The sequence below is a fragment of the Salvia hispanica genome, chromosome 2 (assembly GCF_029641045.1).
Source record: "Salvia hispanica isolate PSC_SH4W2 chromosome 2, Shi_PSC_v1, whole genome shotgun sequence".
In the NCBI taxonomy this organism is placed as follows: Eukaryota; Viridiplantae; Streptophyta; class Magnoliopsida; order Lamiales; family Lamiaceae; genus Salvia; species Salvia hispanica.
The window spans coordinates 35080271-35104072 of NC_142693.1; the positions used below are offsets into that span (position 1 = coordinate 35080271).

General features: G+C 37.1%; 3 protein-coding genes and 2 pseudogenes across 3 annotated transcripts; 4 read left to right on the forward strand and 1 right to left on the reverse strand.

Moving 5' to 3' along the window:
- Positions 1–1390: 1390 nt before the first annotated feature.
- LOC125193656 (putative acetyltransferase At3g50280) lies at positions 1391–3201 on the reverse strand (annotated as a pseudogene).
- A 1977-nt stretch (positions 3202–5178) lies between these two features.
- LOC148932270 (uncharacterized) lies at positions 5179–6612 on the forward strand (annotated as a pseudogene).
- Positions 6613–10496: 3884 nt separating this feature from the next.
- Positions 10497–11982, forward strand: LOC125214109 (putative acetyltransferase At3g50280). The gene has a single exon (XM_048114996.2). It carries the CDS (start codon positions 10556–10558, stop codon positions 11825–11827), a length of 1272 nt encoding a protein of 423 aa, XP_047970953.1. The 5' UTR covers positions 10497–10555; the 3' UTR covers positions 11828–11982.
- Positions 11983–15493: 3511 nt separating this feature from the next.
- LOC125193645 (putative acetyltransferase At3g50280) lies at positions 15494–16837 on the forward strand. Its single transcript, XM_048091486.2, has one exon. The coding sequence runs from the start codon at positions 15494–15496 to the stop codon at positions 16751–16753; it is 1260 nt and encodes a 419-aa protein (XP_047947443.2). The 3' UTR covers positions 16754–16837.
- Positions 16838–20188: 3351 nt separating this feature from the next.
- LOC125203479 (uncharacterized) lies at positions 20189–22528 on the forward strand. The gene is made up of 2 exons (XM_048101835.2): positions 20189–20904; positions 21753–22528. Exons 1-2 carry the CDS (start codon positions 20258–20260, stop codon positions 22408–22410), a joined length of 1305 nt encoding a protein of 434 aa, XP_047957792.1. The 5' UTR covers positions 20189–20257; the 3' UTR covers positions 22411–22528.
- The last annotated feature ends 1274 nt before the right edge of the window (positions 22529–23802 follow it).

Here is a 23802-nt window from a genome sequence, read left to right on the forward strand (position 1 = left end):
AGAGGTTTTTTATGAGGGTTGATGGATATGGTTGGGGGATTTGGGGAGGGAGAGGCGTAGGATGGGGAGAATGGAGGGCGGAGATTGGTTTAGGATAATGGTGTAGATTTTGGCTTTGGTTGTATCGTTGCTTGTTTGGATGTGGGGAGGTCTAAGGCACACTTTACTGACATGTGAGATGAGGTGCTTGATTTCGCATGCTTTGAGTGGCTGTTATCTAGCCACGTTCTTGGTCTTAAATTCTTCTTTTCCTAGGTAAACAAATCATTCAAGTTTAAAGTCTTTCTTGGTGTTAAATTCTTTTCCTAGCTAAACAATGCATTCAAATTTAAAATTGAATTGTGACCCACCAAAAGTGGGGTAATTAGCTCCTTGCATACAAAATGTTTTACCAATATTTTAATTGAGTACAAAATATTTTAAGTTAATAAATATCATACAAAAAGTTTGATTAGCATTTCAAATTAGTACATTCTGCCATATAAAAATCACTAACATCATTATTTTTTCTTATTTTTCATCATTTTCGACTCTAAAATTAGCTACAAATATTAGCTGAAAGTTAAATGTGAATTAATTGCTTGATAAAATGCCCATATGGCAATGCATAAGGTATTATTTTGAGAAATAATATCATGTTTTTTAGGTATAATTTTGGAGAAAAATAAGAAAAAGTAATAGTGTTAGTGATTTTAGATGGAATGTACTAATTCGTAATACTAATTAAACTTTTTGTATGATATTTATTAGCTTAAAATATTTCGTACTCAATTGAAACATTGGTGAAACATTTTGTATATAAATTGTAATTACCTCACCAAAAGTGGGCTGATTCTCTAATCTTTGCTTTACTTCTTAAGGGGTCCAAAATGAATTTGGGCTCCAAGATTCACTCTAATTGGATCGATAATCGATCGAGCATAATAACCAATAGTTAAGTCGAACTTACATAAGGACCAATTTAGGATTTTTTTTATATTCCTTGAATATAATGGAAAGTTGTATCACTATATCAACTTTTAACATATAGTTAATTTTTTGTGATCTAAGTATTTCAACTAAATTGAATTATACTATGGTGCACCAACCAGCAATACTTATTAATAAAACGGAGATGAGTAAAAAAGAGTAAAGCTGAAATACCAGGTCGAGACATCAAGGTAATATCATTTGATCGATCAAGTTTGTTATAAAAAAATTCAACTTTATTTTCACCGAAAGGGTAAAAAATAAATTTAAAATAATCATAATATCAACTCTCTATTTCCACCTCCCCTCTGGCCTCTGTCACATGGGCGCAAGAAGCATAAAGTTCTGGCTACTATCGTCAACCTTCCCTATTTCTCAAAGAGAGAACTGTCAACGTTATTAGAAATAAGTCACTCACCTCTTAAAAGGCCTTATAAGAGGAAGGGTTATTCATGCTTATGTAGACAAACTAGGATCATCAGAATGACACATCAGACTTCCACACGTGGATAGGCAAGAGAAACACGTGGATAGGCAAGGGAAGAGATAAAGAGATAAATTCATCATCGACTTAGCCCGCTCTAATACAATATTAGAAATGAGCCACTCACCTCTTAAAAGATCTTAGAAGGGGGAGAGTTATCCACTCTTATATAGATGAGATAAAATCATCACCAAGTCAATGTGGTGAAGTTCACAGCTAATTAAAAAACAAAAAAAGTACATGATATTAATTTTTTTAAATTGCATTACCAAAAGTTAGTTCAATCAATTTTCCGAAAGGTTGATTGCTGGAAGGGATCACCTGCAACCCTAAAACAAATCCTAAAATAAATTCACAACAAAATAAAATAATCTTATAAACATGCGCAATTTTAATAAGTGATGGTGGGATCCATTTTATTTCTTCGTAAGTGGGTTTTAAGATCTGTTTTAGGATTTGTTGTAGGTGATCCCTTCCGATTTATTGTTGCCATAAACTCCGCGTCATCTTCAATCGCCTGCATTGTCTCCTGCGCTAAGCAAACTTCCACGTCAATTCCGCCGTCCGCCGCGGCCGGAAAAATTCTCATAGTTCCATCAAATTGCTAAATCGTTCCACTTACGACTGCAATCGGCTTCCCCATCCAAAATCGTTGCCATACATATTATACCGATTTGAACTCGCAATCACAACCACATTGCTTGTTTCCGGCGGAGGAATACTCCTGCAGCTGAGCACCACATGATTCTTCTCCCAACTCTCAACCGTTTTCACAACTGCTTCACCGCCCTGTGCACCAATATTATCGTTGATCTTCCTCGCTGCGTGCCCTAACCTTAACCCTCTCTCCAACAGCTCCGCCGCTCTCATTGCAATCACTGAACCGTTGAACGCGTTCCCGAAATAGCCCTCCGGTAGAGGTACTCTCGCCCTCGCGCCGATCCCCAGCATGATGAAAACCTCCCCGTCCACACCGTGCGGATTCCGGCACCGAGTTGTGCTCCGCCATAGGAAAGCGAAGATTGCTTGCACAGCCGAGATTTTATCGATACCGGCTTCCGAATTGGCTTTCGATTTCAGATTACCTAAACTCTCCTTGCTGAAGTGGAAAAGCCTCGCCAGAACCGGAGGCTGCGGAGGGACCCAAAATTTCTCCAGCGGCGGGAGAGGGATAAGGCGTTTCGTGAGCCAACGCTCGAAAACAGGGGATTTCGATATCGTGGCGGAACCACGCGACAGCTTGGACCAGGAGTTGATGAAATGCCAGAGGGAGGCCGTCCACGACGGCATGATTGGCGGTGTATCCGAGAAAGACTCCGCCGGCGAGCTGAGTGACTTGCGCGCCAAGGAGAGGCTTCGTGAGGCCGTCGGAGTTGCGGTATTCGCCTAGTGGGAAGAGATTGGACACTGTCTCGGGTATGTATTTGGGTCCCAAAATGTCTGAAATGGAAACAGAGGAGGCGTCTGCGTGGATGAATTCGGCTCCGGCGTTGTTGCAGTCTAGGAAGTAGTAAAATGAGTTATCGGCGGCTGGATCGGCGCCAATGCGTCCGGCGAGGGGCGGGAAGAAGTCGAGGGCGCGGGAAAATGAGTTTTTGAGGCGGAGAATAAGCGAAGTTTGGTCAAATTCAGGTTTTGGAAAGATAAGACCACCTCCAACCATACACCAAATCTCATTTTTGGTGTAAAAATATGCTCCAACCATACTCCATACCTATACCCATTTTTTGGTTTTTTAATCAAACAACACCAAATTTGAAGTGAACACCAAAATTGAGTATCTACTGCAAAAAAGTTTTAAATAATGCATAATAGTCCTTATTATTATTTTGATAGTTGAATCAGCCGGCGGCCAATTTGTATACTGTCAATTTGTGTACTAGTACAGTAGTACTTGATAGTTGATTCAAACTATCAGCCGCATAATTTAGACACAATTTGTTCATGGAATTTACATATATTTTTCTAATAAAAGTAAATAAATAGAAATTAGTCAAGTTGACCATATTATAATAAATTATGTTTTTTACAAATAATAACTTAATAGGAATGAATATTGCTGAAAAAATCTTGTTATTATTTCAAGAGTATATGACCCGATATGACACAATAAGAAATAAAAGTGCACATCTGGAACTTCAAAATGCGCTAGTTGATCATTTGTGGGAACAATACACAAATTTCGAGTCTTGAATTTTAGCTATTTTTTATGTTTACCGTGATATGTTTTATGTAATTGCGATATATTTAAATGAGTTTCAATTTATATTTGAATTTTATTATTGCAAGTTTAGTGTATTTAATTTTAAAAGTAGTGTAATTTTTTTAATATAAAGTATATTTAATACATAAATATATTAATAAAAAAATTTTGTATAATTATTTAAGTTACATAAATTATTGATAAAATATTATGGGACTAATATGTAATTTAAGTAAATATGTAGGTATAATTGAAAAGGTATAAAAAGAATATAAATATGCAATATTCTTTTGGGTTTGAGTTTGGAGTAAAACTACTTTTTGGTGTGACCCAAACTCAAAAATGGATTTGAGTTTGGTGTAAATGGTTGGAGATGGCCTAAGACCTCTAAGCATGGGATTGAGATTGAGTAATTTCAAATCCCATGGAGTTAGAGCTAATCTTGACATTGGAGTTGTCTCATTGCCTGCCATTCCAACCAGACATGAAGAAATCACCTCGATTTTGTTATTCGTCATCTTTGGACTTTTTTTTAATAATTTACTATCAGAAGAATCGTGGAACATGTTTTACAGCATTCACAATGAAAGGGTCCTCCCATTCCACATCAGCATTTGATCAAATGGTCTATCTCCCTGCAATGGAAGGGCCCTCCCGTAGGGCCTTCCCATTCCATTTCATTTCCACATCATCACTATTTTGTTTTAATTTTTATTAGAACCAAAAATATTAGTACGCAAATCTTCGTTGGTTCGCTTCTTCACGACGTCGTGCCGCCCCGACACCACTCGATTTAAGACTTCGTCGTTGGAATCGCTATGGGAAGACATTTAATAATGTACTAGAGAGAGAAAGTGTATTGAGATAAAATGTGAGAAGATAAGATGTTGGTGTAGGAAATGTAAATAATGGGATGTGGTATTTATAGTAGAAAAAATGGAATAAAAAAATATAAAAAAACAAAAAAATAAAATGGGAGGGCCGCCGATAGGCCCTTGCTCCACAATGGAAGGCTGATCGACTAGCCCTCGTCGATGACCAAGGTTGATACATCGGCCCATTTGGAGAGAGATGGGGGAGCCGCCAGAAGGCCGTTCTGCCGCAGCGGTGGGGCTATGGAGGCCGATGGGGAAGGCCCTCCCATCGGCCCTCCATTGCTAATGCTCTTATAAAGATTTTTCTTGTTTCCATCGTTATGGTTATTTATTTCGGCACAGCTAACCAAAATTCTTGTTTCCATTTGATTTATAACTTTATTACTTGAGCTAATGTTGAGGACAAAGAACTAATTTCTAGACAATTATTTGCTAAAATTTTGTGGAAAATGATTCATGTATATGAATCTGAATCTGAATCCTTACTTGAAACACTATTAATTCATCAATTTAATTTAAGCATGTAAATTTGGATTTGCTTATGTTTTTTTATGTATATATAATGTGTTTTAAACAAGTAATTTGTTGTTAGTTATAAAATCATATTGTGTTTGTTTGTTTTTTAGTTTTGCAATTGATTTACTCTAATGGATTTAAGTTCGGATTCTGATTACAAGCCTAGAATTGGTATGGAATTTAACAGCTTCGATGACGCTTGGATGTATTGGGTTCAATATGGAGGGAAAGTTGGATTCGGAGTTAGGAAACATTATTTTAACAAAAATATAAAAACCGGCAAATAACATCCTTTAAATATGTTTGTTGTAAGGAAGGTGTGCGCAAAGAAGACAACAGAAATTGCTTGGTGCTCAATTCTCAACATGAGACTCGAACAAATTGTAAAGTACGATTGGGGGTCACTTATGTGAAGGGTGTATATAAAGTGAATGAGTTTGTGGACGAGCATAACCATCCTCTCCATCTTCCTGAGATAGTGCACATGTTATCTTCTCAACGTAACATTACTGACGTTTAAGCACATGAGATTGATTTGGCAGATGATGTTGGAATTATGCAAAAATCAACTTTTAATTTGATGGCTAGACAAGTTGGAGGAAGAGATGGGATTGGTTACACTCTATTGGATGCTAAGAATTATCTTCGATCTAAGAGACAAAGAAGCATGCTATATGGCGAAGTTGGTTGTCTAATGAGATACTTTCAAGATCAGTTATCTAAAAATCCATCATTTTATCATGCGAGCCAAATGGATATGGATGAACAGATAACTAATGTCTTTATGGGCAAATGGATATGGATAGACAGATGCAATGAACTAACATGTGATTTTGAGGCATGCCAAAAACTACCTAGATTGAGGTTAAAGAGCTCAGCTATGTTACAACAACTTTCTAATATCTATACTCCATCTATATTTGACCTATTTCAAAAGGAGTTTCTCTTGTTTGCAGCTGCATACATAAAGCATAGAGAGGAAATATGATCATTATGTGAATATGTTGTTGGACTAATCAATCATGATAGGGAATGGAGGGTGATATATGATCCTAACACGAAGTTGATTTGTTGTAGTTGTCGAAGGTTTGAGATGATTGAGTTGATATGTTGTCATTGTGTGAAAGTGTTTGATGTGTTATACGTGAAGTTACTTCCAGAGAGTTATATTCTTAAAAGGTGGATAAGAAAAATTAGAACATGTGTGGTGCATGACTATATAGGTAATGAGGTTGAAGAAGATCCTAAGTTACAAATTACTTAAGCGGTATCGAAGGGTATGTCTAATGCTCATACGACTGGTGACTGAAGCTTCTATTTATCAATCAACTTTCTCTTTGGTGCACGATTCAATTTCTAATCTACAAAAGAAAGTAATGGAAATGCATTTAGCTGAAGACGTCCAAGACAACAGTAACAATGCGAACATCTCTTCAACAGTCCTGACTACAAAGGTACCAAGAGGATTCAAGAAAAGAATTAGTGTAAGAGGTTCGAAACGGTTGAAAAATTGGGTGGAACTTCAGCCAAAGCAAAGAAAAGCAAATCATAAGACCATAAAGTAGACGCATTATACTTTTGCATATGTGGAAAATATGTTTTAATTATTTGCATATTTTTTAATAATTGTAGGATGTTGGAGCACAAAAATGCATTGCCTACTTCTAGTTCAGCGCTTTCGACATCTCATGCGTGCCCAGAAAGGACTCCAAATCATTTAAGTTTCACCTAAATGTTAATGGTGTGATTCTTTATGCCATAATATTTTTTTTTTGGTGTGATTAGTTATGATTTATCCTTTTCTTTTTCATGTAGGCATCATTTGATCAAACGTCTTCTGTTGATCGAACATATTGAGATGCATCTAATGCCAACATTCGAGATCGAGATTATTGAAATTATTAGCCTGTTTGATTAAATAGACATTCCATGTGTGTCTCTATTGTATTTTTTGATTTAGAAACATGATGAAACATGTGTATCTCTATTGTATTTTTTGATTCAGAAACATGATAAAATATTGACATATGTTTGTTATATCTAATGTTATTTTGTGTATTTTGTTTTTATATGAGTACCAAATTTTAATTTCCTAAATTTAGTCTATTTCTTGACAAATTGGGTGCTTTCTAAATTAATGTAATAGTACTTTATTTTATACACTAACAATTAATAAATGAATTAAATATAAAAATATGCTACTCCCTCCATCCACAATAAATAGGACACATTTTCCATTTTTTGGCCGTCCACAAAAAATAGAGCACATTCATTTTTGGAAAGTTTTCAACAAATAATAATCATACATATCATTCCACTAACACTACACCTCACTTACTTTTTCTCCTTCTCTCTTACTTTACCAATTCTACATTAAAACTCGTGTCATACACCAATTGTTCTATTTTTTGTGGACGGAGGGAGTATGAAATTACTAATTATTTCCATAGATGTATTGTTTATAGATTTTATACAGTTTAAAGATTTGATATGATACGTATAGATTAGAGGTAATAAGGGAAGGAGTCAAACGCATATACAAATTTGTAGGAGTCAATTTTTATTTTTTATTGATGATGTTTATTATAATAGCAATAAATAGATAAGAATGAGGGGAAGGAAAAATGAGAGTGAAACGGTGTAGCTTTAATGCACAGCACCAGCTGCTGTGTTTATTGGCACGGTAAGGGATCTCCCTCCTCGTGGATAGCTACCTAATGAAATATTCCCTCTGTCCGTGAATAGGAGTCCCGTTTTTCTATTTTAGTGAGTCCCGGTTCATTTATGCCATAAATGGTAATAGGGTCCCACCTTCCACTAACTCATTACACTCACATTTCATTTAAAACTAATATAAACAAGTGAGACCCATATTCCACTAACTTTTTTGCACCCACTTTTCTTAACATTTCTTAAAACTCGTGCCGCCCATGAATGAGACTCCTAATGGCAGACGGAGGGAGTAATGTCTAACTAGAACAACTAGCTATTTTCAAGTCCAAACAAAACAATTAACTACATGATAATATTGGTTGATAAGACACATGGCCCGAATCCGATATTAAATGATAAAACATAATATTACATAATTAAATTTAATTTTTAAACTTGGTTTATATGATAAAAATATATTTTTGACAATTTAAACATTATTCTTTAAAAAAATAATAAATATAATATTGTAATATTATTTCCTTTATGAATTATCCACAGTGACGGAACTACACATACAGGGCCAAGCCACCGCTGCAGCGGGGGCTTAGCCGCCAGCATACCCTTAGCCCTCCTGCCACGAGAAAGAAAAGACCTCTAAGCATAGGATTGATATTGAGTATTTTCGAATCCCATGAAGTTAGAGCTAATCTTGACATTGGAGCTGCCTCATTTCCTGCCGTTCCAACCATACATGAGGTAATCACCTCGATTTTGTTATTCGCCATCTGTGGAATTTTTATTTTATTAATTTTTCGGAAGAATGGTGAATCATGTTTTATAGAGATTTTTCTTTTTTATGGTGGATAGAGCAATAATTTTGCTAGGCGAGGAGTGGCCGAGAGTTTTGGAGATATTTTGTAGGGATAAAAAATCGTGCGGATTGGGTTTATCGAGTCAACCCGATAACTGCCCAACCCAATAAGGCCTAACCTGAACCCGACCTGCTACCTTCAAACCTAAATACGATCCGAATTCGATACAAACCCGTTAACGACACGATATAATATGGGTTAACAAGAAACGATAACGACCCGAATCCGATGTTACATGACTAAAACCTGATATTACATGATTATACATAATATTACACGATTAAACCTAATTTTTAAACTAGATTTACTTGATAAAAATTCATTTTCACAATTTAAATCTGATTTACATGAAATTAAATAACTAAAGTAAATATAGTTTTTTGAAAAAGTTAATAAAAATAATACTCCCTCCGTCCCAGAGAAGTTGGCATACTTTGAAAATGGCACGGTATTTTAGGAGGTTTTGTTTTGTGTGTTAAATGGAGAGAGAAAATATATTTTTTATATTCATGTGAGAGAGAACTTTTTCCAAAAAGGAAAATGTGACATCTTTTGTGGGACAAACTAAAAAGAAAAGTGTGCCAACTTCTGTGGGACGGAGGGAGTAATATAATTTCTTAATATGTTAATCCACATCCAAACTGAACACAACCCGAATTATCGAATTTTTAACTAGTAGACCCATGCAATAAGGACAAGAATCTAATAAGGCTTTATCCAAATCCATATATTTTCATTTATATTCATATCGGATTATAATGTCTAAGTAAAAAATTGATGGTCCGAATATTTTGCATGTTTTACGTGGCTCTTATCTAGCCACGTTCTTGGGGTTCCTTTTCTAGCTATGTGACCCAGCAAAAATCTCTCTTCTATGTTTTGTTTCTTAGAGGGCCCAAAATGAATTTGGGCTCCAAAATTCACTCTACTCGATGGAGAACTTGATTGCTCGATGATCGACTACGATACAAAATTTCATGATCAAGTATTCCAGATAAATTAAATCATATATGGCGTGACCATTAGCTATATACCAAGTAATACGGAGGTGAGTCACAAAATTAGAGTTGAATTGCTAAGTTTGAAACATTAAGATAATGTCATTTGTTAAAAAATAATTTCAACTTTATTTTTACTAAAAGAGGGGGAAAAATGAATTAAGCATAATCATAATATCGTCTCTCTACTCATTAATTCCCTCACTTCACATCGGACTCAATACATCCCCCTTTGTCTCAGAGGTGGTTTGCTAGCACTAGCAGGAAATAAAATTCGAGAAGCAGAAGCTGACATACGGTTGGCGGTGGCTGCCAACGACGAGCAGACACCGAATAGGAAAGGCGTTGCTTGAAGAACAGAGATAGATATGAGTTTTCTCTGTAAGGACATCAGGAGAAGGAGATGAAAGAAAATATTGAAGAAAAGAAGAAAACATAATGAGTTCTTGTTTTATGTAATAAAACATTGTTTTTTTTTTGCTTATCTAAATGACGTTGTCTAGTTTGATGGCCAATGAGTCCACATAGAATTTATGATCAGCCACACGTGATAAAATTTGGCTAAAAATATTTGATTTAATGAGAAAATGATTAGACGCTAAAGTTCATGAAAAATACTCTAAGTGGTCTATAGTTCATGTAGTAATAATTAACTGACTATTATTAAGCTGGTCTACGACAGATAGTAGTATTAAATTAGTTCATTAGGTGTAACTACTATTATCATTTAAATTCTTATATGATGTACTCTCAAAAATAATTATGCATATGATTATAATGTATAGGCTGTTGAAGCGTATAAATTAAAACAACTTGTTGGTCATGCAATTAATTAGTCAATAAGTTGTTTCACAATTATATTCAAATAACTACCTTTACAGATAGGTGGTCATTGTCAAAGAAAACAATAGTCATGTCGTGTTCATATAAGCAAGTGAGATAATTGTTGATCAAAAGCATTTAGAAGAAAATTGACGTCAAAGATGGAGATGATATCTTCTTGTCTTGTTGGAAGGGAAAACAATGAAATTGCAAACAGCATCACAAGATTAGAGCTTAATCCATGGGATTTACGATTACTACCAATCGTCCCCATTCAAAGAGGCCTCATATATCACAAACCTCAATCCCAAAACATCATCTCTCACCTCAAAAACTCTCTCTCCCGCACACTAAACTTCTTTCCGCCCCTCGCCGGCCGTCTCTCCGCCACCCATCACGACGACTGCACAAAGAGCTACTTTGTCGACTGCAACAACGCCGGAGCCGAATTCACTCACGCAGCCACTGCCTCCATCTCTGTCTCCGACCTCATCGGGCCAAAATACATCCCGGAAATCGTCTACTCCTTCTTCCCGCTTGACAGCCTCACCAACTTCGAAGCCATTTCGAAGCCTCTGCTGGCGGTGCAGGTCACCGAGCTGGCCGACGGCCTATTCCTGGGCTGCGCCGCCAATCACGCAGTCGTGGACGGCACCTCCTTCTGGCATTTCATCAACTCTTGGTCTGAAATATCTCGCGGTTTGAAGAACATATCAAAAACTCCAGTGTTCTCAAGATCCACCAAGCCCGTAAAAGTAGGCAATCACCTTACTCCTCGGCCGATGGTGGAAACTCCTCCATTGCTGAGGAAGGTCTTCCACTTGGGGAAGGAAAGGTTGACCGAGCTCAAAAATAAAGCCAATTCTACCGGCGGAAGTGATAAAATATCGTCGTATCAAGCACTCGCAGCTCTGTTGTGGCGGACCATTACGCGTTGCCAGAAATTCACAAATATGAATATGAGTAGTAGCCGAGAAATTTACTTCGCCCTAGTAGTGGGTGCAAGGTCAAGAATTGGTTTGGACGAGGGCTATTTTGGGAACGCGATTTATACGGCTGGAACTTCAACTACTGAGCGTGAGCTGTTGCAGAATGGAATAGGCTACGCTGCGGTGAAGATCAATGAGCTGGTGAAGCAGCAGACACGTGAAGCAGTAATGGAAAACTTTGAAGATTCTGAGAATCGGGCGTTTATTAGGAAATTGCCTTCGTTTTTCATCATCGGATCGCCTCGCCACGACGTGTACGGGAATGATTTTGGATGGGGGAAGCCCGTTGCGGTGAGGTGTGGAAGAGGACGAGATATCGATGGGAAGATCACAGTTTTTGCAGCGGCTGAATGTGGCGGCGTCGATTTGGAAGTTAGTCTTGCAGCTGAGAAAATGGTGGCCATGGAAAATGATACCGAGTTCACTGCAGCTCTTGCCCATTGAATTTGCCTTCTCTCTTTTTTGACCTTTTACGTTTTTTATAAATGAACAACAATTTACATGATGTTATGCTGAAGTTGGACTATGTCAGACTCTTTGTGATTTTCCACATATTGTAAACGTCTCATTTTCAGTAAAGAAATTGTGATTGATTGAAATTTTTGTAATCAAATTTTTATGAAGTTGTTAATTCGGCCACGTAATTCAAATGAGCATTGCCATTAGAGCATCTCCGATGGTACTTTGGCCAGAAATCGGCCAGCAGTTTCTCCCCCTGCCACGTCAGCAGCACTAAAAATCCACCTGCCACGTCAGATTTAGGCCAGCCATAGGCCAGCCGCAATAAAAATAATTCAAAAAATACTACATTTACGGAATTAAAATCACAATACGGAATTAAATTTACGACATATATACGGAAAAAATTCGTTAATTTTATTTAAATAAAAAAAAGTACATTAACTAAAAATCAAAAAAATTACATAATAAAAAAAAATCCGGGCTTCCACACACGAGCCACCGCCCCACTCTACTCCTCACTTATTTATTAAAAAAATACATTAAAAAATGTTAGTATGCCTTGAATCTGTGTTAGTTTGCCGCTAGCCGAACAGGGGTCTAGTTGTATGTTGTCCATCGTTGGATGTTGCTCTTGTACAGAAATTTAGAGAGAGAGAAAATCGCGTTTATATAGGTTTTTAAAAAAAAAAAAAAAATCTGCGCTGGCCGATCGGCACGCCACAATGGCGGCCAGCGCACGCCAAAATTTTGGCCGATTTTGCGCTGGCCGACTCCAATGGTTCGGCTAGCCGATCGGCCAGCGCGACGAATCGGCTAGCCGGTCGCTAGCCGACCATTGGAGATGTTCTTATTCTATAAATTTGGTTGCATAGGCTTATTGTTCTATAAATCCAATAAAACTTAGTCCAACGCTATGATGTAGTGGGGTGTGAATGGACTAGGCCACAAATTCATGATATTTGACAGGGCTTTTGCTTAGTCAAATCAATGTAAACTCAATGTCTCAATTCATGTCTATCCAAATCGAATACTCTGGTTTTCATTTTAATTTATTTATTTTTATACTTAATATTTTCAGATCTATTAATTAATTTAAATTTCTTACTAATTTTACTTAATTAACATATTTTTTCAAGCGTGGTTTAGTTTAGAGATATTAAATATTTAATAGAATAAATTACAATATATTTCTTATAATACTCCCTCCGTCCCATAATAAATGACATGATTGGAGAATAACACGAAATTTTAGAAGATGTTTTGTGTGTTAGGTGGAGAGAAAAAATAGTATATTTACATTAAAGTGAGAGAGTGTTTTTCTAAAAAAGAAAATATAACATCTTTTGTAGAATAAATTGAAAAAGAAAATGTGACATCTACTATGAAACGAAGGAAGTATTTTTTTTTCTAAAAAAAACATTTTGGGAATATTGTTAATCGAATTCTCACGAGATACTCGACTTAATGCCATAATAATCTCAATACCTCTAGAATATTATATACTCCATATCATTATCTAACACCCCTCCGTTCAAAACTTTTTGGGCACACCGATAAAGTTAGAAAGATAAAGATAGAGTAAAATATGTGATAGAATAAAGTAAGAGTAATTGAATGTTTTGTTTTTTTTCTAAAAATAAAATGACTCAACTTAGTTGGGATATCCAAAAAGGAATATGACTCAACTTAGTTGGAACTGAGAGAGTTTATCAGAATTTTATTGAATCATGCATATTTTTATATATATCAAATACTACGTCAACATATAAGTCTACATATAACGAATACTACTACAAGAGCATCCACAGTGGTGGAAAGATCGTCCGTCCTAGTGATCGCCACATCAGCATTTTTTTAGTTCGGTCCTTCCTTCTGCATTGGTTTCCCCCTAGTGTCGCCCTATCAATTTAAATTCATTTTTCATTTAATTTTCAATGTTACTGTTTTTTTTTCAATTACTAATATACCAATATAAGTATATTATATTAAAAATCACAAATTTAATCAAACACCTACGTTACTTAATAAAAAAAAACTACATTATGCTTAATTTTAAAAAAAACTACATTACTAAATTTAAAAGAAAATCTAATTTCTTGCTCATATTCTTGATTATCTTCTCAATCCTATGCGAATTGGTGATACTTGGAAGGTTGGTGGTTAAGTCAAGTACCAACCTATAATTATAACTCTCGCGAAAACCACCGAACTCCTGAAGCGCTGAGGCCACGAGCTGAGTAGACGGCGATGGGGGAGCCGATCCAGATCCAGACACGGCCACCTTCCCTCTGGCCTGGGCTTTGGTCGTCTTGTTGCCAACGGGACGCCTAAAAGTAGACGTTGGCATGTCGGAACTCCCTTCCGGCTCAACGTTAAGATCCATTTGTGACGGGCCGCCGCTGCTCGTGTAATCGCCATTGGCGGTTATCTTCGTCCACTTCAGCGCTGAGGATGCGACCGGTATCCCTCCGTCGAACTTCAGCTTGTCCTTCAAAATCAACCAAATTTGGTAGAATTTGAACTGGCCATGCTTTGACTGGTACTCAGCCATTGCCTTCTGGATGGCATCCTCCATGCTCTCGTCGCTGTCCCTTTCGTCCTTCAACTTCGTGCAAATATCCCTAAAATTGTTGATGTGGAGCTTGATCCGATCTCAACACTTGCGGAGCTGCTCCTTGTTCTGCTTGCACGCCCACGCCGGCTTCACCTTGTTGTACCTGGTCTCGATTTGATTCAACGTCTTGGCGAATACCAGTTAGTCGATTACTCCCTCCGTCCCAGATAATTCGACCCAGTATTCCATTTCGGGTCGTCCCACATAATTTGTCCCACTTCACTTTTACCATTTTTGGTAGTGGACCCCATATTCCACTAACTAATTTCTACTCACATTTTATTATAAAACTAATACTCCCTCCGTCCCATTGAAGATGACTCACTTTCCTTTTTGGTTTGTCCCAATTAAGATGACACATTACTTAAAATGAAAACACATTTATCTCTACTTTATTCCCTCTCTCTTACTTTACTCTCTCCTCTTAGCACACAAAATGTAACTGCATAAAATCCCGTGTCGTCCAAGAAAGGAGTTATCTTCCTTGGGACGGAGGGAGTACTTTAAAAGTAGGACCCATATCCCACCAACTTTTTCAACTCACTTTCCATTAAATTTCTTAAAACCCGTGCTGGGTTAAAGTGTCCCGAATTATCTGGGACGGAGGGAGTAGTTGTTTCACAATTATATTTGACGATTAGTTGTTTCACAATTACTCGCCCCATCCCTAATAAATTCGTCATCATTTGACCCGCACACGAGTTTTAAAAAATGTAATAGAAAATGAGTTGAAAAAGTTGGTGTCATGTGGATCCTACTTTTATATATTAGTTTTATAATAAAATGTACTATGAATGAGTTAGTTGAATGTAGGGTGCACTGTCAAAAATAATAACCGTGAATGGCGACAAATTTTTAAAGACGGAACAGAAATGGAAGTAGGTGTTTTAAAGGATGGATGGAATATATACAAATAATAACCTTTATAGAAAGGTGGTCCTTGTCAAAGAAAACAATAGTCATGTCATGTTCATATATATATGCACGTGAAATAATTGTTGATCAAAGCATTTTGAAGAAAATTGATGTCAAAGATGGAGGTGATATATTCTTGTCTCGTTGGAAGGGAAAACAAAGAAATTGCAAACACCATCACAACATTAGAGCTTAATCCATGGGATTTACGATTACTACCGATCGTCCCCATTCAAAGAGGCCTCATTTACCACAAACCTCATTCCCAAAACATCATCTCTCACCTCAAAAACTCACTCTCCCGCACACTAAACTCCTTTCCACCCCTTGCCGGCCGTCTCTCCGCCACCCATCACGAAGACGGCACAAAGAGCTACTTCGTCGACTGCAACAACTCCGGAGCCGAGTTCACTCACGCAGTCGCTGCCGCCGTCTCTGTCTCCGACCTCATTGGACCCAAATACATCCCGGAAATCGTCTACTCCTTCTTCCCGCTCGAAAACCTCACCAACTTCGAAGCCATTTCGAAGCCTCTGCTGGCGGTGCAGGTCACCGAGCTGGCAGACGGCCTATTCCTGGGCTGCGCCGCCAATCACGCAGTCGTGGACGGCACTTCCTTCTGGCACTTCATCAACTCTTGGTCTGAAATCTCTCGCGGTTTAAAGACCATATCAAAAACTCCAGTGTTCTCACGATCCATCGAGCCGGTAAAAGTAGGGGGCCACAGCAATCACCTTCCTCCGCCGATGGTGGAAACTCCTCCATTGCTGAGGAAGGTCTTCCACTTGGGGAAAGAAAGCTTGACCAAACTTAAAAATAAGGCCAATTCTACAGGCGGAAGTGATAAAATATCGTCGTATCAAGCACTCTCTGCTCTGCTGTGGCGGACCATAAATATGCATACTAATGTAAATAGCGAAGAAGTGGACTTCACTTTAATAGTGGGTGCAAGGTCAAGGATCGGTTGGGATGAGGGCTATTTTGGGAACGCGATTTATACGGCTGGAACTTCATTGACTAGGCGTGAGCTGTTGCAGAATGGAATAGGCTACGCTGCGGTGAAGATCAATGAGCTGGTGAAGCAGCAGACGCGTGAAGCAGCAATCCAAAACTTTGAAGATTCTGAGAATCGGGCGTTTATTAGAAAATGGCCTTCGTTTTTGATCATCGGATCGCCTCGCCACGACGTGTACGGGAATGATTTCGGGTGGGGGAAGCCCGTTGCAGTGAGGTGTGGAAGAGGGCGAAATGTCGATGGGAAGATCACCATTTTTCCGGCGGCCGAATCTGGGGGCGTCGATTTGGAAGTTAGCCTTGCTGCTGACAAAATGGTGGCCATGGAAGATGATCCCGAGTTCATTGCAGCTCTCGCCCATTGAAATTGCCTTTTGCAGTTTCTTGAACTTTAGGGATTTTCTACATATTGTAAACGTCTCCATTTCAGTACAGAAATTATGAACTTATAAAGCTGTCCAGTTTATGCATCAAATTCTTATTGTATTTCAAATGAGTATTGCTAAGGCCTTAATTTGTAGTACAAGACCTGATTGGGTATAACTCTTGGTGTGGCAGTAGTCTATAAATCCGATAAAACTTTCCTGGAAAGGAAAGAAATCTGACTGGAGAATAGAGCTAAAATTAGTTCCAACGCTATTTGGAGGGGACAGGGGGAGTAATAGGGTGCAAATGGATCTAGGCCATAAATTCATGATGACTGGGCTTTCATGTTGGTTTATTGCTTAGTCAATCAAGCAGGAGTATATAATATAAACTCAATTATATCATTTTATATATCTGTCCAAATCGAATACTCTGGATTTTATTTTTATTTATTTATTTTTATAATTAAGATTTTCAGATCTATTAATTAATTTAAATTTCTTACTAATTTTACTTAATTAACATATTTTTTTCAAGGGTGGTTTAGTTTAGAGATATTATTTATCGTTATAATACTATAGATTTCTTATAATTTTTTTTTTCTGAATACATTTTGATAATATTTTTAATCGAATTCTCTCGAGATACACGATAAATGCAATAATAATAACATTACCTCTAGAATATTATACTACTCCATATCATTATCCAATACATCATAATTTTATTAGATCGTGCATTTTACGATAAGTGGTGTTAGTGAAATGTGAAGTCCATATATATTATTAGTAGTGTTTAATTGTATTCCATTAGGTAACAAATGTGGAGTACTTTTTCAAACTTAGTCTATTTTTCGAGGACCACTCAAAATGGTAAATGTGGTCTATTTTTCATAGACGTAGGGAGTATAAGTTTATAACGAATACTGCCATAATTTCTAATGCAAATTACAAAGATTAAAAAAAAAAATACTCCCTCCGTCCCATCACAAGTGATCAACTTTCCATTTTGGGTTGTCCCACCATAAGTGATCAATTTCCTTCTTTTACAAATAAACAAAACTTTAACACTTTCTTACTTTATTATTCCATCTCTCTTACTTTATTCTCTCCTTTTATTTTATTCTCTCTTCATCTTTTTTACTTTTTCTTCTCTCATACTTTATTCTCTTTACTTTAACTCAATACATATCATTTTTCTTAAATCTCGTGCTCAAAAGAAATCCATCACTTGTAGTGGAACGGAGAGAGTATTGATTATCAACGTGATCTCGTCTTTTCACAATGAGCAAGAAAGAATATATTTTTGTGAATCAATTTTATGTTATACCACAATGATTTTATAAGTCCAAAGGTGACCTCTATTCGGAACCCATCTCAGGGCCTATCTCCATTTTCCCATGCCACGTCAGCAGGCTCATCTCAGAGTCTATCTCCCTGCAATGAGAGTCCATCCCCGAGCCTATCTCAAAGTCCATCTCATTCTCACATCATCACTATTTTTTTATATTTCACTTTTAATTGTTGGTGTAAATTAAAAACATCGTAATGTACAACAAAAAAACAAATTTTATTAAAAACATAAATAAAACATCATACATTAAAAAAAACAAGATAAAGATAGATAAAATGTGAATTGACGTTAAAAAGCTCAAATTCATATCCTCATGGAGAAAACAAAAATTGAAATTGAGATTGGAAATGGATGAATGTGAATTGATGGGGAACAAGGTATATATATTGGATTAAAAATTGACTTAAATAAAAAAAAAAGGGGGATATCGGTTGGGCCGATATTGGTCTTGTAACGGGGCACCAACTAAGAGAACCTTTAGTATATACTCCCTCCGTCTTAGATAATTCGACCCAGTATTTCATTTCGGGCCGTCCCAAATAATTTGTCTCATTTCACTTTTATCATTTTTGGTAATGAACCTCATATTCCACTAACTCATTCTTACTCACATTTTATTATAAAACTAATACTTTAAAAGTAGGACCTACATCCCACCAACTTTTTCAACTCACTTTCCATTAGATTTCTTAAAACCCATGCCGGATCAAAGTGTCCCAAATTATCTGGGACGAATGGAGTAACTCATAAACCAGTTTGTTCATTTGTACGGAGTAAATGTTTCAATATACAATACATTATAAAAAAAACACAATCAAACACGATGAAACACAATTCTTATAATTGTTTTTGAGAAATACTCTCTCAATTTTTTCCATTTTAGTCCGTCCACCGATAAGAGTCACGATTTAATTTTACCATAAATAGTACTAGGGTTACGCATTCCATTAACTCATTAATATACAAATGAGACCTATATTCCACTAACTTTTTTTACCTACTTTTCTTAACATTTCTTAAAACTCGTGTCATCAAGAACTCCTAATGGTGGATGGAAGAAGTACTCCTTCCCCATGAAATATTGTCCAATTTTTCCTTTTTAGTCCGTCCGTGAAAAGTTGTCCACTTTGCTGTTTTATCTATTTTTGGTAAAATTAACTCACATTATATTATAAAATTAATATAAAAATGTGAGATCCTTATTCCACTAATTTTTCAACTCACTTTATTTCATACTCCCTCCGTCCCTGTTTAGAAGTGCAATTTAGCTAGGGCACGAGTTTTCAAAAATTGTTGGAGTGTGTAATAAATGAAGTGAGGTAGTGATTGTTGAAGTGTGTAATAATTGAAATGAGGTAGTGGAAAATGAGACCCTTTTGACTTTTTGTATGTTTAGCATTTTGTTTTGTTTTATTTTAATGAAAGTAATGACATTTGAGTGTAAATTTCATCAACAATGAGGCCAAATTTTATGTCAAAATATGACAAATTCTAAATGAGACTCTTAAACTTGGACAGACAGAAATGACAAAACAAGACTCTTAAACTAGGATAGAGGGTGTATTTCTTAAAATCCGTATCTAATTAAAGTTGGACAATATTTCATGGACGGACGGACCTCGTTTATTCCATGTGACGGACCGAAATGGAAAAATGAGACAAACTATTTGGGACGGAAGGAGTACAACTCAATTTAGTGGGGATACATAAGGATTAATAAATATAGGAAGTATCATTGGACCAAAATATAGTACTCCCTCCGTTCCAATGTCTCATTTTCCTTTTTAGTTTGTCCCACTAAATATGTCACATTTTCATTTTTAGAAAAAAGTCTCTCTTATAATAATATAAATATTATTTTTCTTTCCACCTAACAAATAAAATAAAACCTCATAAAATCTCGTGCCGTCCCAGAAATGTGATATCTTTTGTGGGACGGAGGGAATATTTGTTTATTAATATCATTATCCTCATGCGTCATTGGAATGATACAGTACTATTACATTATCCTCATGTGTCAATCACTGATTGGATAATACATAAACTGTGTCTGGTGAGCATATGAATATCAGCTCACTTGCGTAAGGAGGATAAAGATAGTTCTTGCACGGAAAAAATAATCTAAAATCTGCCTCTCGAAATATCTAGAGATGACGAATGTCGTGGTGATTTCTTCATGTCTGATTGGAACGACAAGCATGGATGCAGCTCCCAATCCCATGTCAAGATTAGATCTAACTCCGTGGGATCTGCAAATACTCCAACTCAACCCTATGCAGAGAGGTCTTTTCTTTCGTAAGCCAGAATTTGACCAAACTTCGCTTATTCTCCGCCTCAAAAACTCATTTTCCCGCGCTCTCGACTTCTTCCCACCCCTCGCCGGCCGCCTCGCCGCAGATCCTGCCGCCGATAACTCGTTTTACTACTTCCTCGACTGCAACAACGCCGGAGCCGAATTCATCTACGCAGACGCCTCCTCTCTTTCCATTTCTGACATCTTGGGATCCAAATACATACCGGAGACAGTATCCGATCTCTTCCCACTGGGCGAATACTGCAACTCCGACGGCCTCTCCAAGCCTCTGTTGGGCGTGCAAGTCACTCAGCTCGCCGACGGAGTCTTCCTCGGCTTCACCGCCAATCACGCCGTCGTGGACGGTGTCTCTCTCTGGCATTTCATCAACTCCTGGTCCGAGCTGTCGCGTGGTTCTGCCACGATATCCAAACTCCCTGTTTTCGACCGTTGGTTCCCGACCAGCAACCGCCTTATCCCTCTCCCGCCCTTGGATAAAATCCGGTATGGATTTTTTTTTATTTTATTCAGGAATTGAGCTGATATTTTCCATATTACTCCCTCCGTCCCCCATTAACAGTCACAGTTTGACCGGGCACGGATTTTAAGAAATGTAAAGAAAAATTGGTTCAAAAAGTTAGTGGAATGTGAGACCCACTTTTTTATATTGGTTTTATAATAAAATGTGAGTGAAGTAAGTTAGTGGAATGCGGGACCTACTATCATTTATGGTAAAAATGAAGTGTGACTCTTAATTGAGGACAGACCGAAATGGAAAAGTGTGACTCTTACGGGGACGGAGGGAGTAATTTAAGTGTATTTTACTGATTTAATTTATTTTCCGTCTCAAGTAATCAATCCTAATTCAAACTATTGATTTCTTTTTCAAACAGAAAAATAATTGTTCCTTTTTACTCTGTTCTTTTCTTATCTTTTATACTACCTCCGTCCCCGATAATTGTCACTCTTTTCTATTTCGATCTGTTTCTCAATAATTATCACACTTCAGTTTACCATAAATGGTAAGTAGATCTCACGTTACATTAACTCACTTCACTCACATTTTATTATAAAACCAAATGGATCTTACATTCCATTAACTTTTTCAATTAATTTTTTACATTTCTTAAAATTCGTATCCGGTCAAAAAGTGACAATTAATTAGGGATGGATGGACTCAAAGGAGGAATAGGAAAAGAAGTTGATCATTTGCGATGCAGCGAAATGAGTAGTTATTATAATTTAGTCTGATTTATTTTACTACTCCTATATCTTTTTATTACTCGTAGTAGTATTTGATCATAATTAATATTTTTATATAGACAAAACGATTTCTTTTGTGTCATGATTAGGTACCCTCCGCCTCCATTACTGGCGAGGCTTTTCCACTTCAGCAAGGAGAGTTTAGGAAAGCTGAAATCGAAAGCCAATTCCGAAGCCGGCAGCGATAAAATCTCGACTCTGCAAGCACTCTCCGCTCATCTATGGCGGACCACAACTCGCAGCCGGAATCCGCACGGTGCGGACGAGGAGGTTCGCATCTTGATGGCGATCGGCGCGAGGGCGAGGATACCTCTGCCGGAGGGCTACTTCGGCAACGCGTTCAACGGTTCTTCGGCGTCGATGAGTGCGTGGGAGCTGGTGGAGAGAGGGTTGGGGCACGCGGCGAGGAAGATCAACGAGCATGTTGCTGCGCAGGGCGGCGAAGCGGTTGTCAAAACGGTAGAGAGTTGGGTGAGGAATCCTGTGCTATTTGGGGGTTTTCCTCCGCCGAAAAGAAGCACTGGGGTGATGATTGCGAGCTCGCATCGGCATAATGTGTATGTCAACGATTTTGGATGGGGAAAGCCGATTGCCGCCCTGAGTGGGACCATTGAGCGGTTTGATGGGAATATCAAACTTTATCCGGCCGCCGCGGATGGCGGAATCGACGTGGAAGTTTGCTTAGCGCCGGAGACGATGCAGGCGATGGAAGATGATGCCGAGTTTCTGGAAACCATATCTATCTAAAAATTCAATATTTTTACTATATTTCCGATATATTTCAGCATTTTTTCCACCGCTGCTACAAAGTTAGGAACACTATACACATAATAATAGTATACCTACTATAATTGTCACTCTTAAATCGTCACTACAGTAGATAGTATTTCGTGAAGAAGAGTTGCAAATAAATACTATATGCATGAATTTAAAGTTATTAGTACAATTCCTTTATAAGTTAATTTTTCACCTAAATTAAATCTAATACTCCATATAACGAAATCGACCTTGCATGGCACCAAATTTAATTATAAAATAGTTAAAAATCTTATTGTATAATCAACAACTGTCACTCTTTCTCTGCTGCGTAACCTATATATCTCACAAAACGACACTAGGGAGTAATTCGCAGTGGCGGAAAGTTGCGAGTTGATCACGGCGTTGAAGAAGATATGAAATATGAGGTGGACTTGCACATTTCATTTTAGAAAAAAAGTACTCCTTAAAAAATTTTGTTGAATGCAACAATAGGACAAAAATTTCTCTCACATTGAAAAAAAAAAAATAATTGTAGTAAATAGCTATAAAAGAGAACCGATAAATATTTGAATTTTTAACGCATTTTAATTCTTATATGTGATGATTGTTTTATGTGTGCTGTACTAATTGTTTTGCAATTATTCAATTGTACTATATACTAGATATTTGTTGTGTAAAACCAAAAACCACTAGAGATCTTAGGAAACGTGATCAACTTGTTCTGGGTGTACAATTCCTCAAACAAGTGATCAGTTGCGTGGGATCAGAGTGTAAAACCAAAAACCACTATTAAATGCTCCCTCCGTCCCCGATTAAGAGTCACACTTTGATCGGGCACGGAGTTTAAGAAATGTAAAGAAAAGTTAGTTGAAAAAATTAGTGGAATGTGAGATCCATTTTTTATATTAGTTTTATAATAAAATGTGAGTGAATTGAGTTAGTGTAATGTGAGACCTACTTACTCTTTATGGTAAAAATAAAGTGTGACTCTTAATTGGGGACAGATCGAAATGGAAAAGTGTAACTCTTAATCGGGGACGGAGGGAGTACTACTCCTAATTAACTTAAAAAGGTCTTAGGTGCCTTGAACAAGGAAGCATCGGCATAGGATGATTATTGATGCTCTTACAGAAACACTTATTAGCATTTTTGCATAAAAATACTTACCTCTTTCACCATATGAAATTAAGCATACAAAATATCATCTTTTAATCATCTTATGACAGCAAAATGAAACAAATAAACCATAGTAAAATAGGAGTCAAATGACAAACAAGTTATAACATCATTTTTACTAGTACTTACTACTGCCTATGTTAGCTTCAATCCAAGTCACCACTATCAGTCCCCTCAAACGAAAGCAATGAAAAGGATCGATTT

Coding starts and splice junctions, on each gene's coding strand:
- LOC125214109 (XM_048114996.2), top strand. CDS start 10,556: ATGGAGATGATATCTTCTTGTCTTGTTGGAAGGGAAAACAATGAAATT.
- LOC125193645 (XM_048091486.2), top strand. CDS start 15,494: ATGGAGGTGATATATTCTTGTCTCGTTGGAAGGGAAAACAAAGAAATT.
- LOC125203479 (XM_048101835.2), top strand. CDS start 20,258: ATGACGAATGTCGTGGTGATTTCTTCATGTCTGATTGGAACGACAAGC. Junction 20,905..21,752: donor CCGCCCTTGGATAAAATCCG/GTATGGATTTTT, acceptor TGTCATGATTAG/GTACCCTCCGCCTCCATTAC.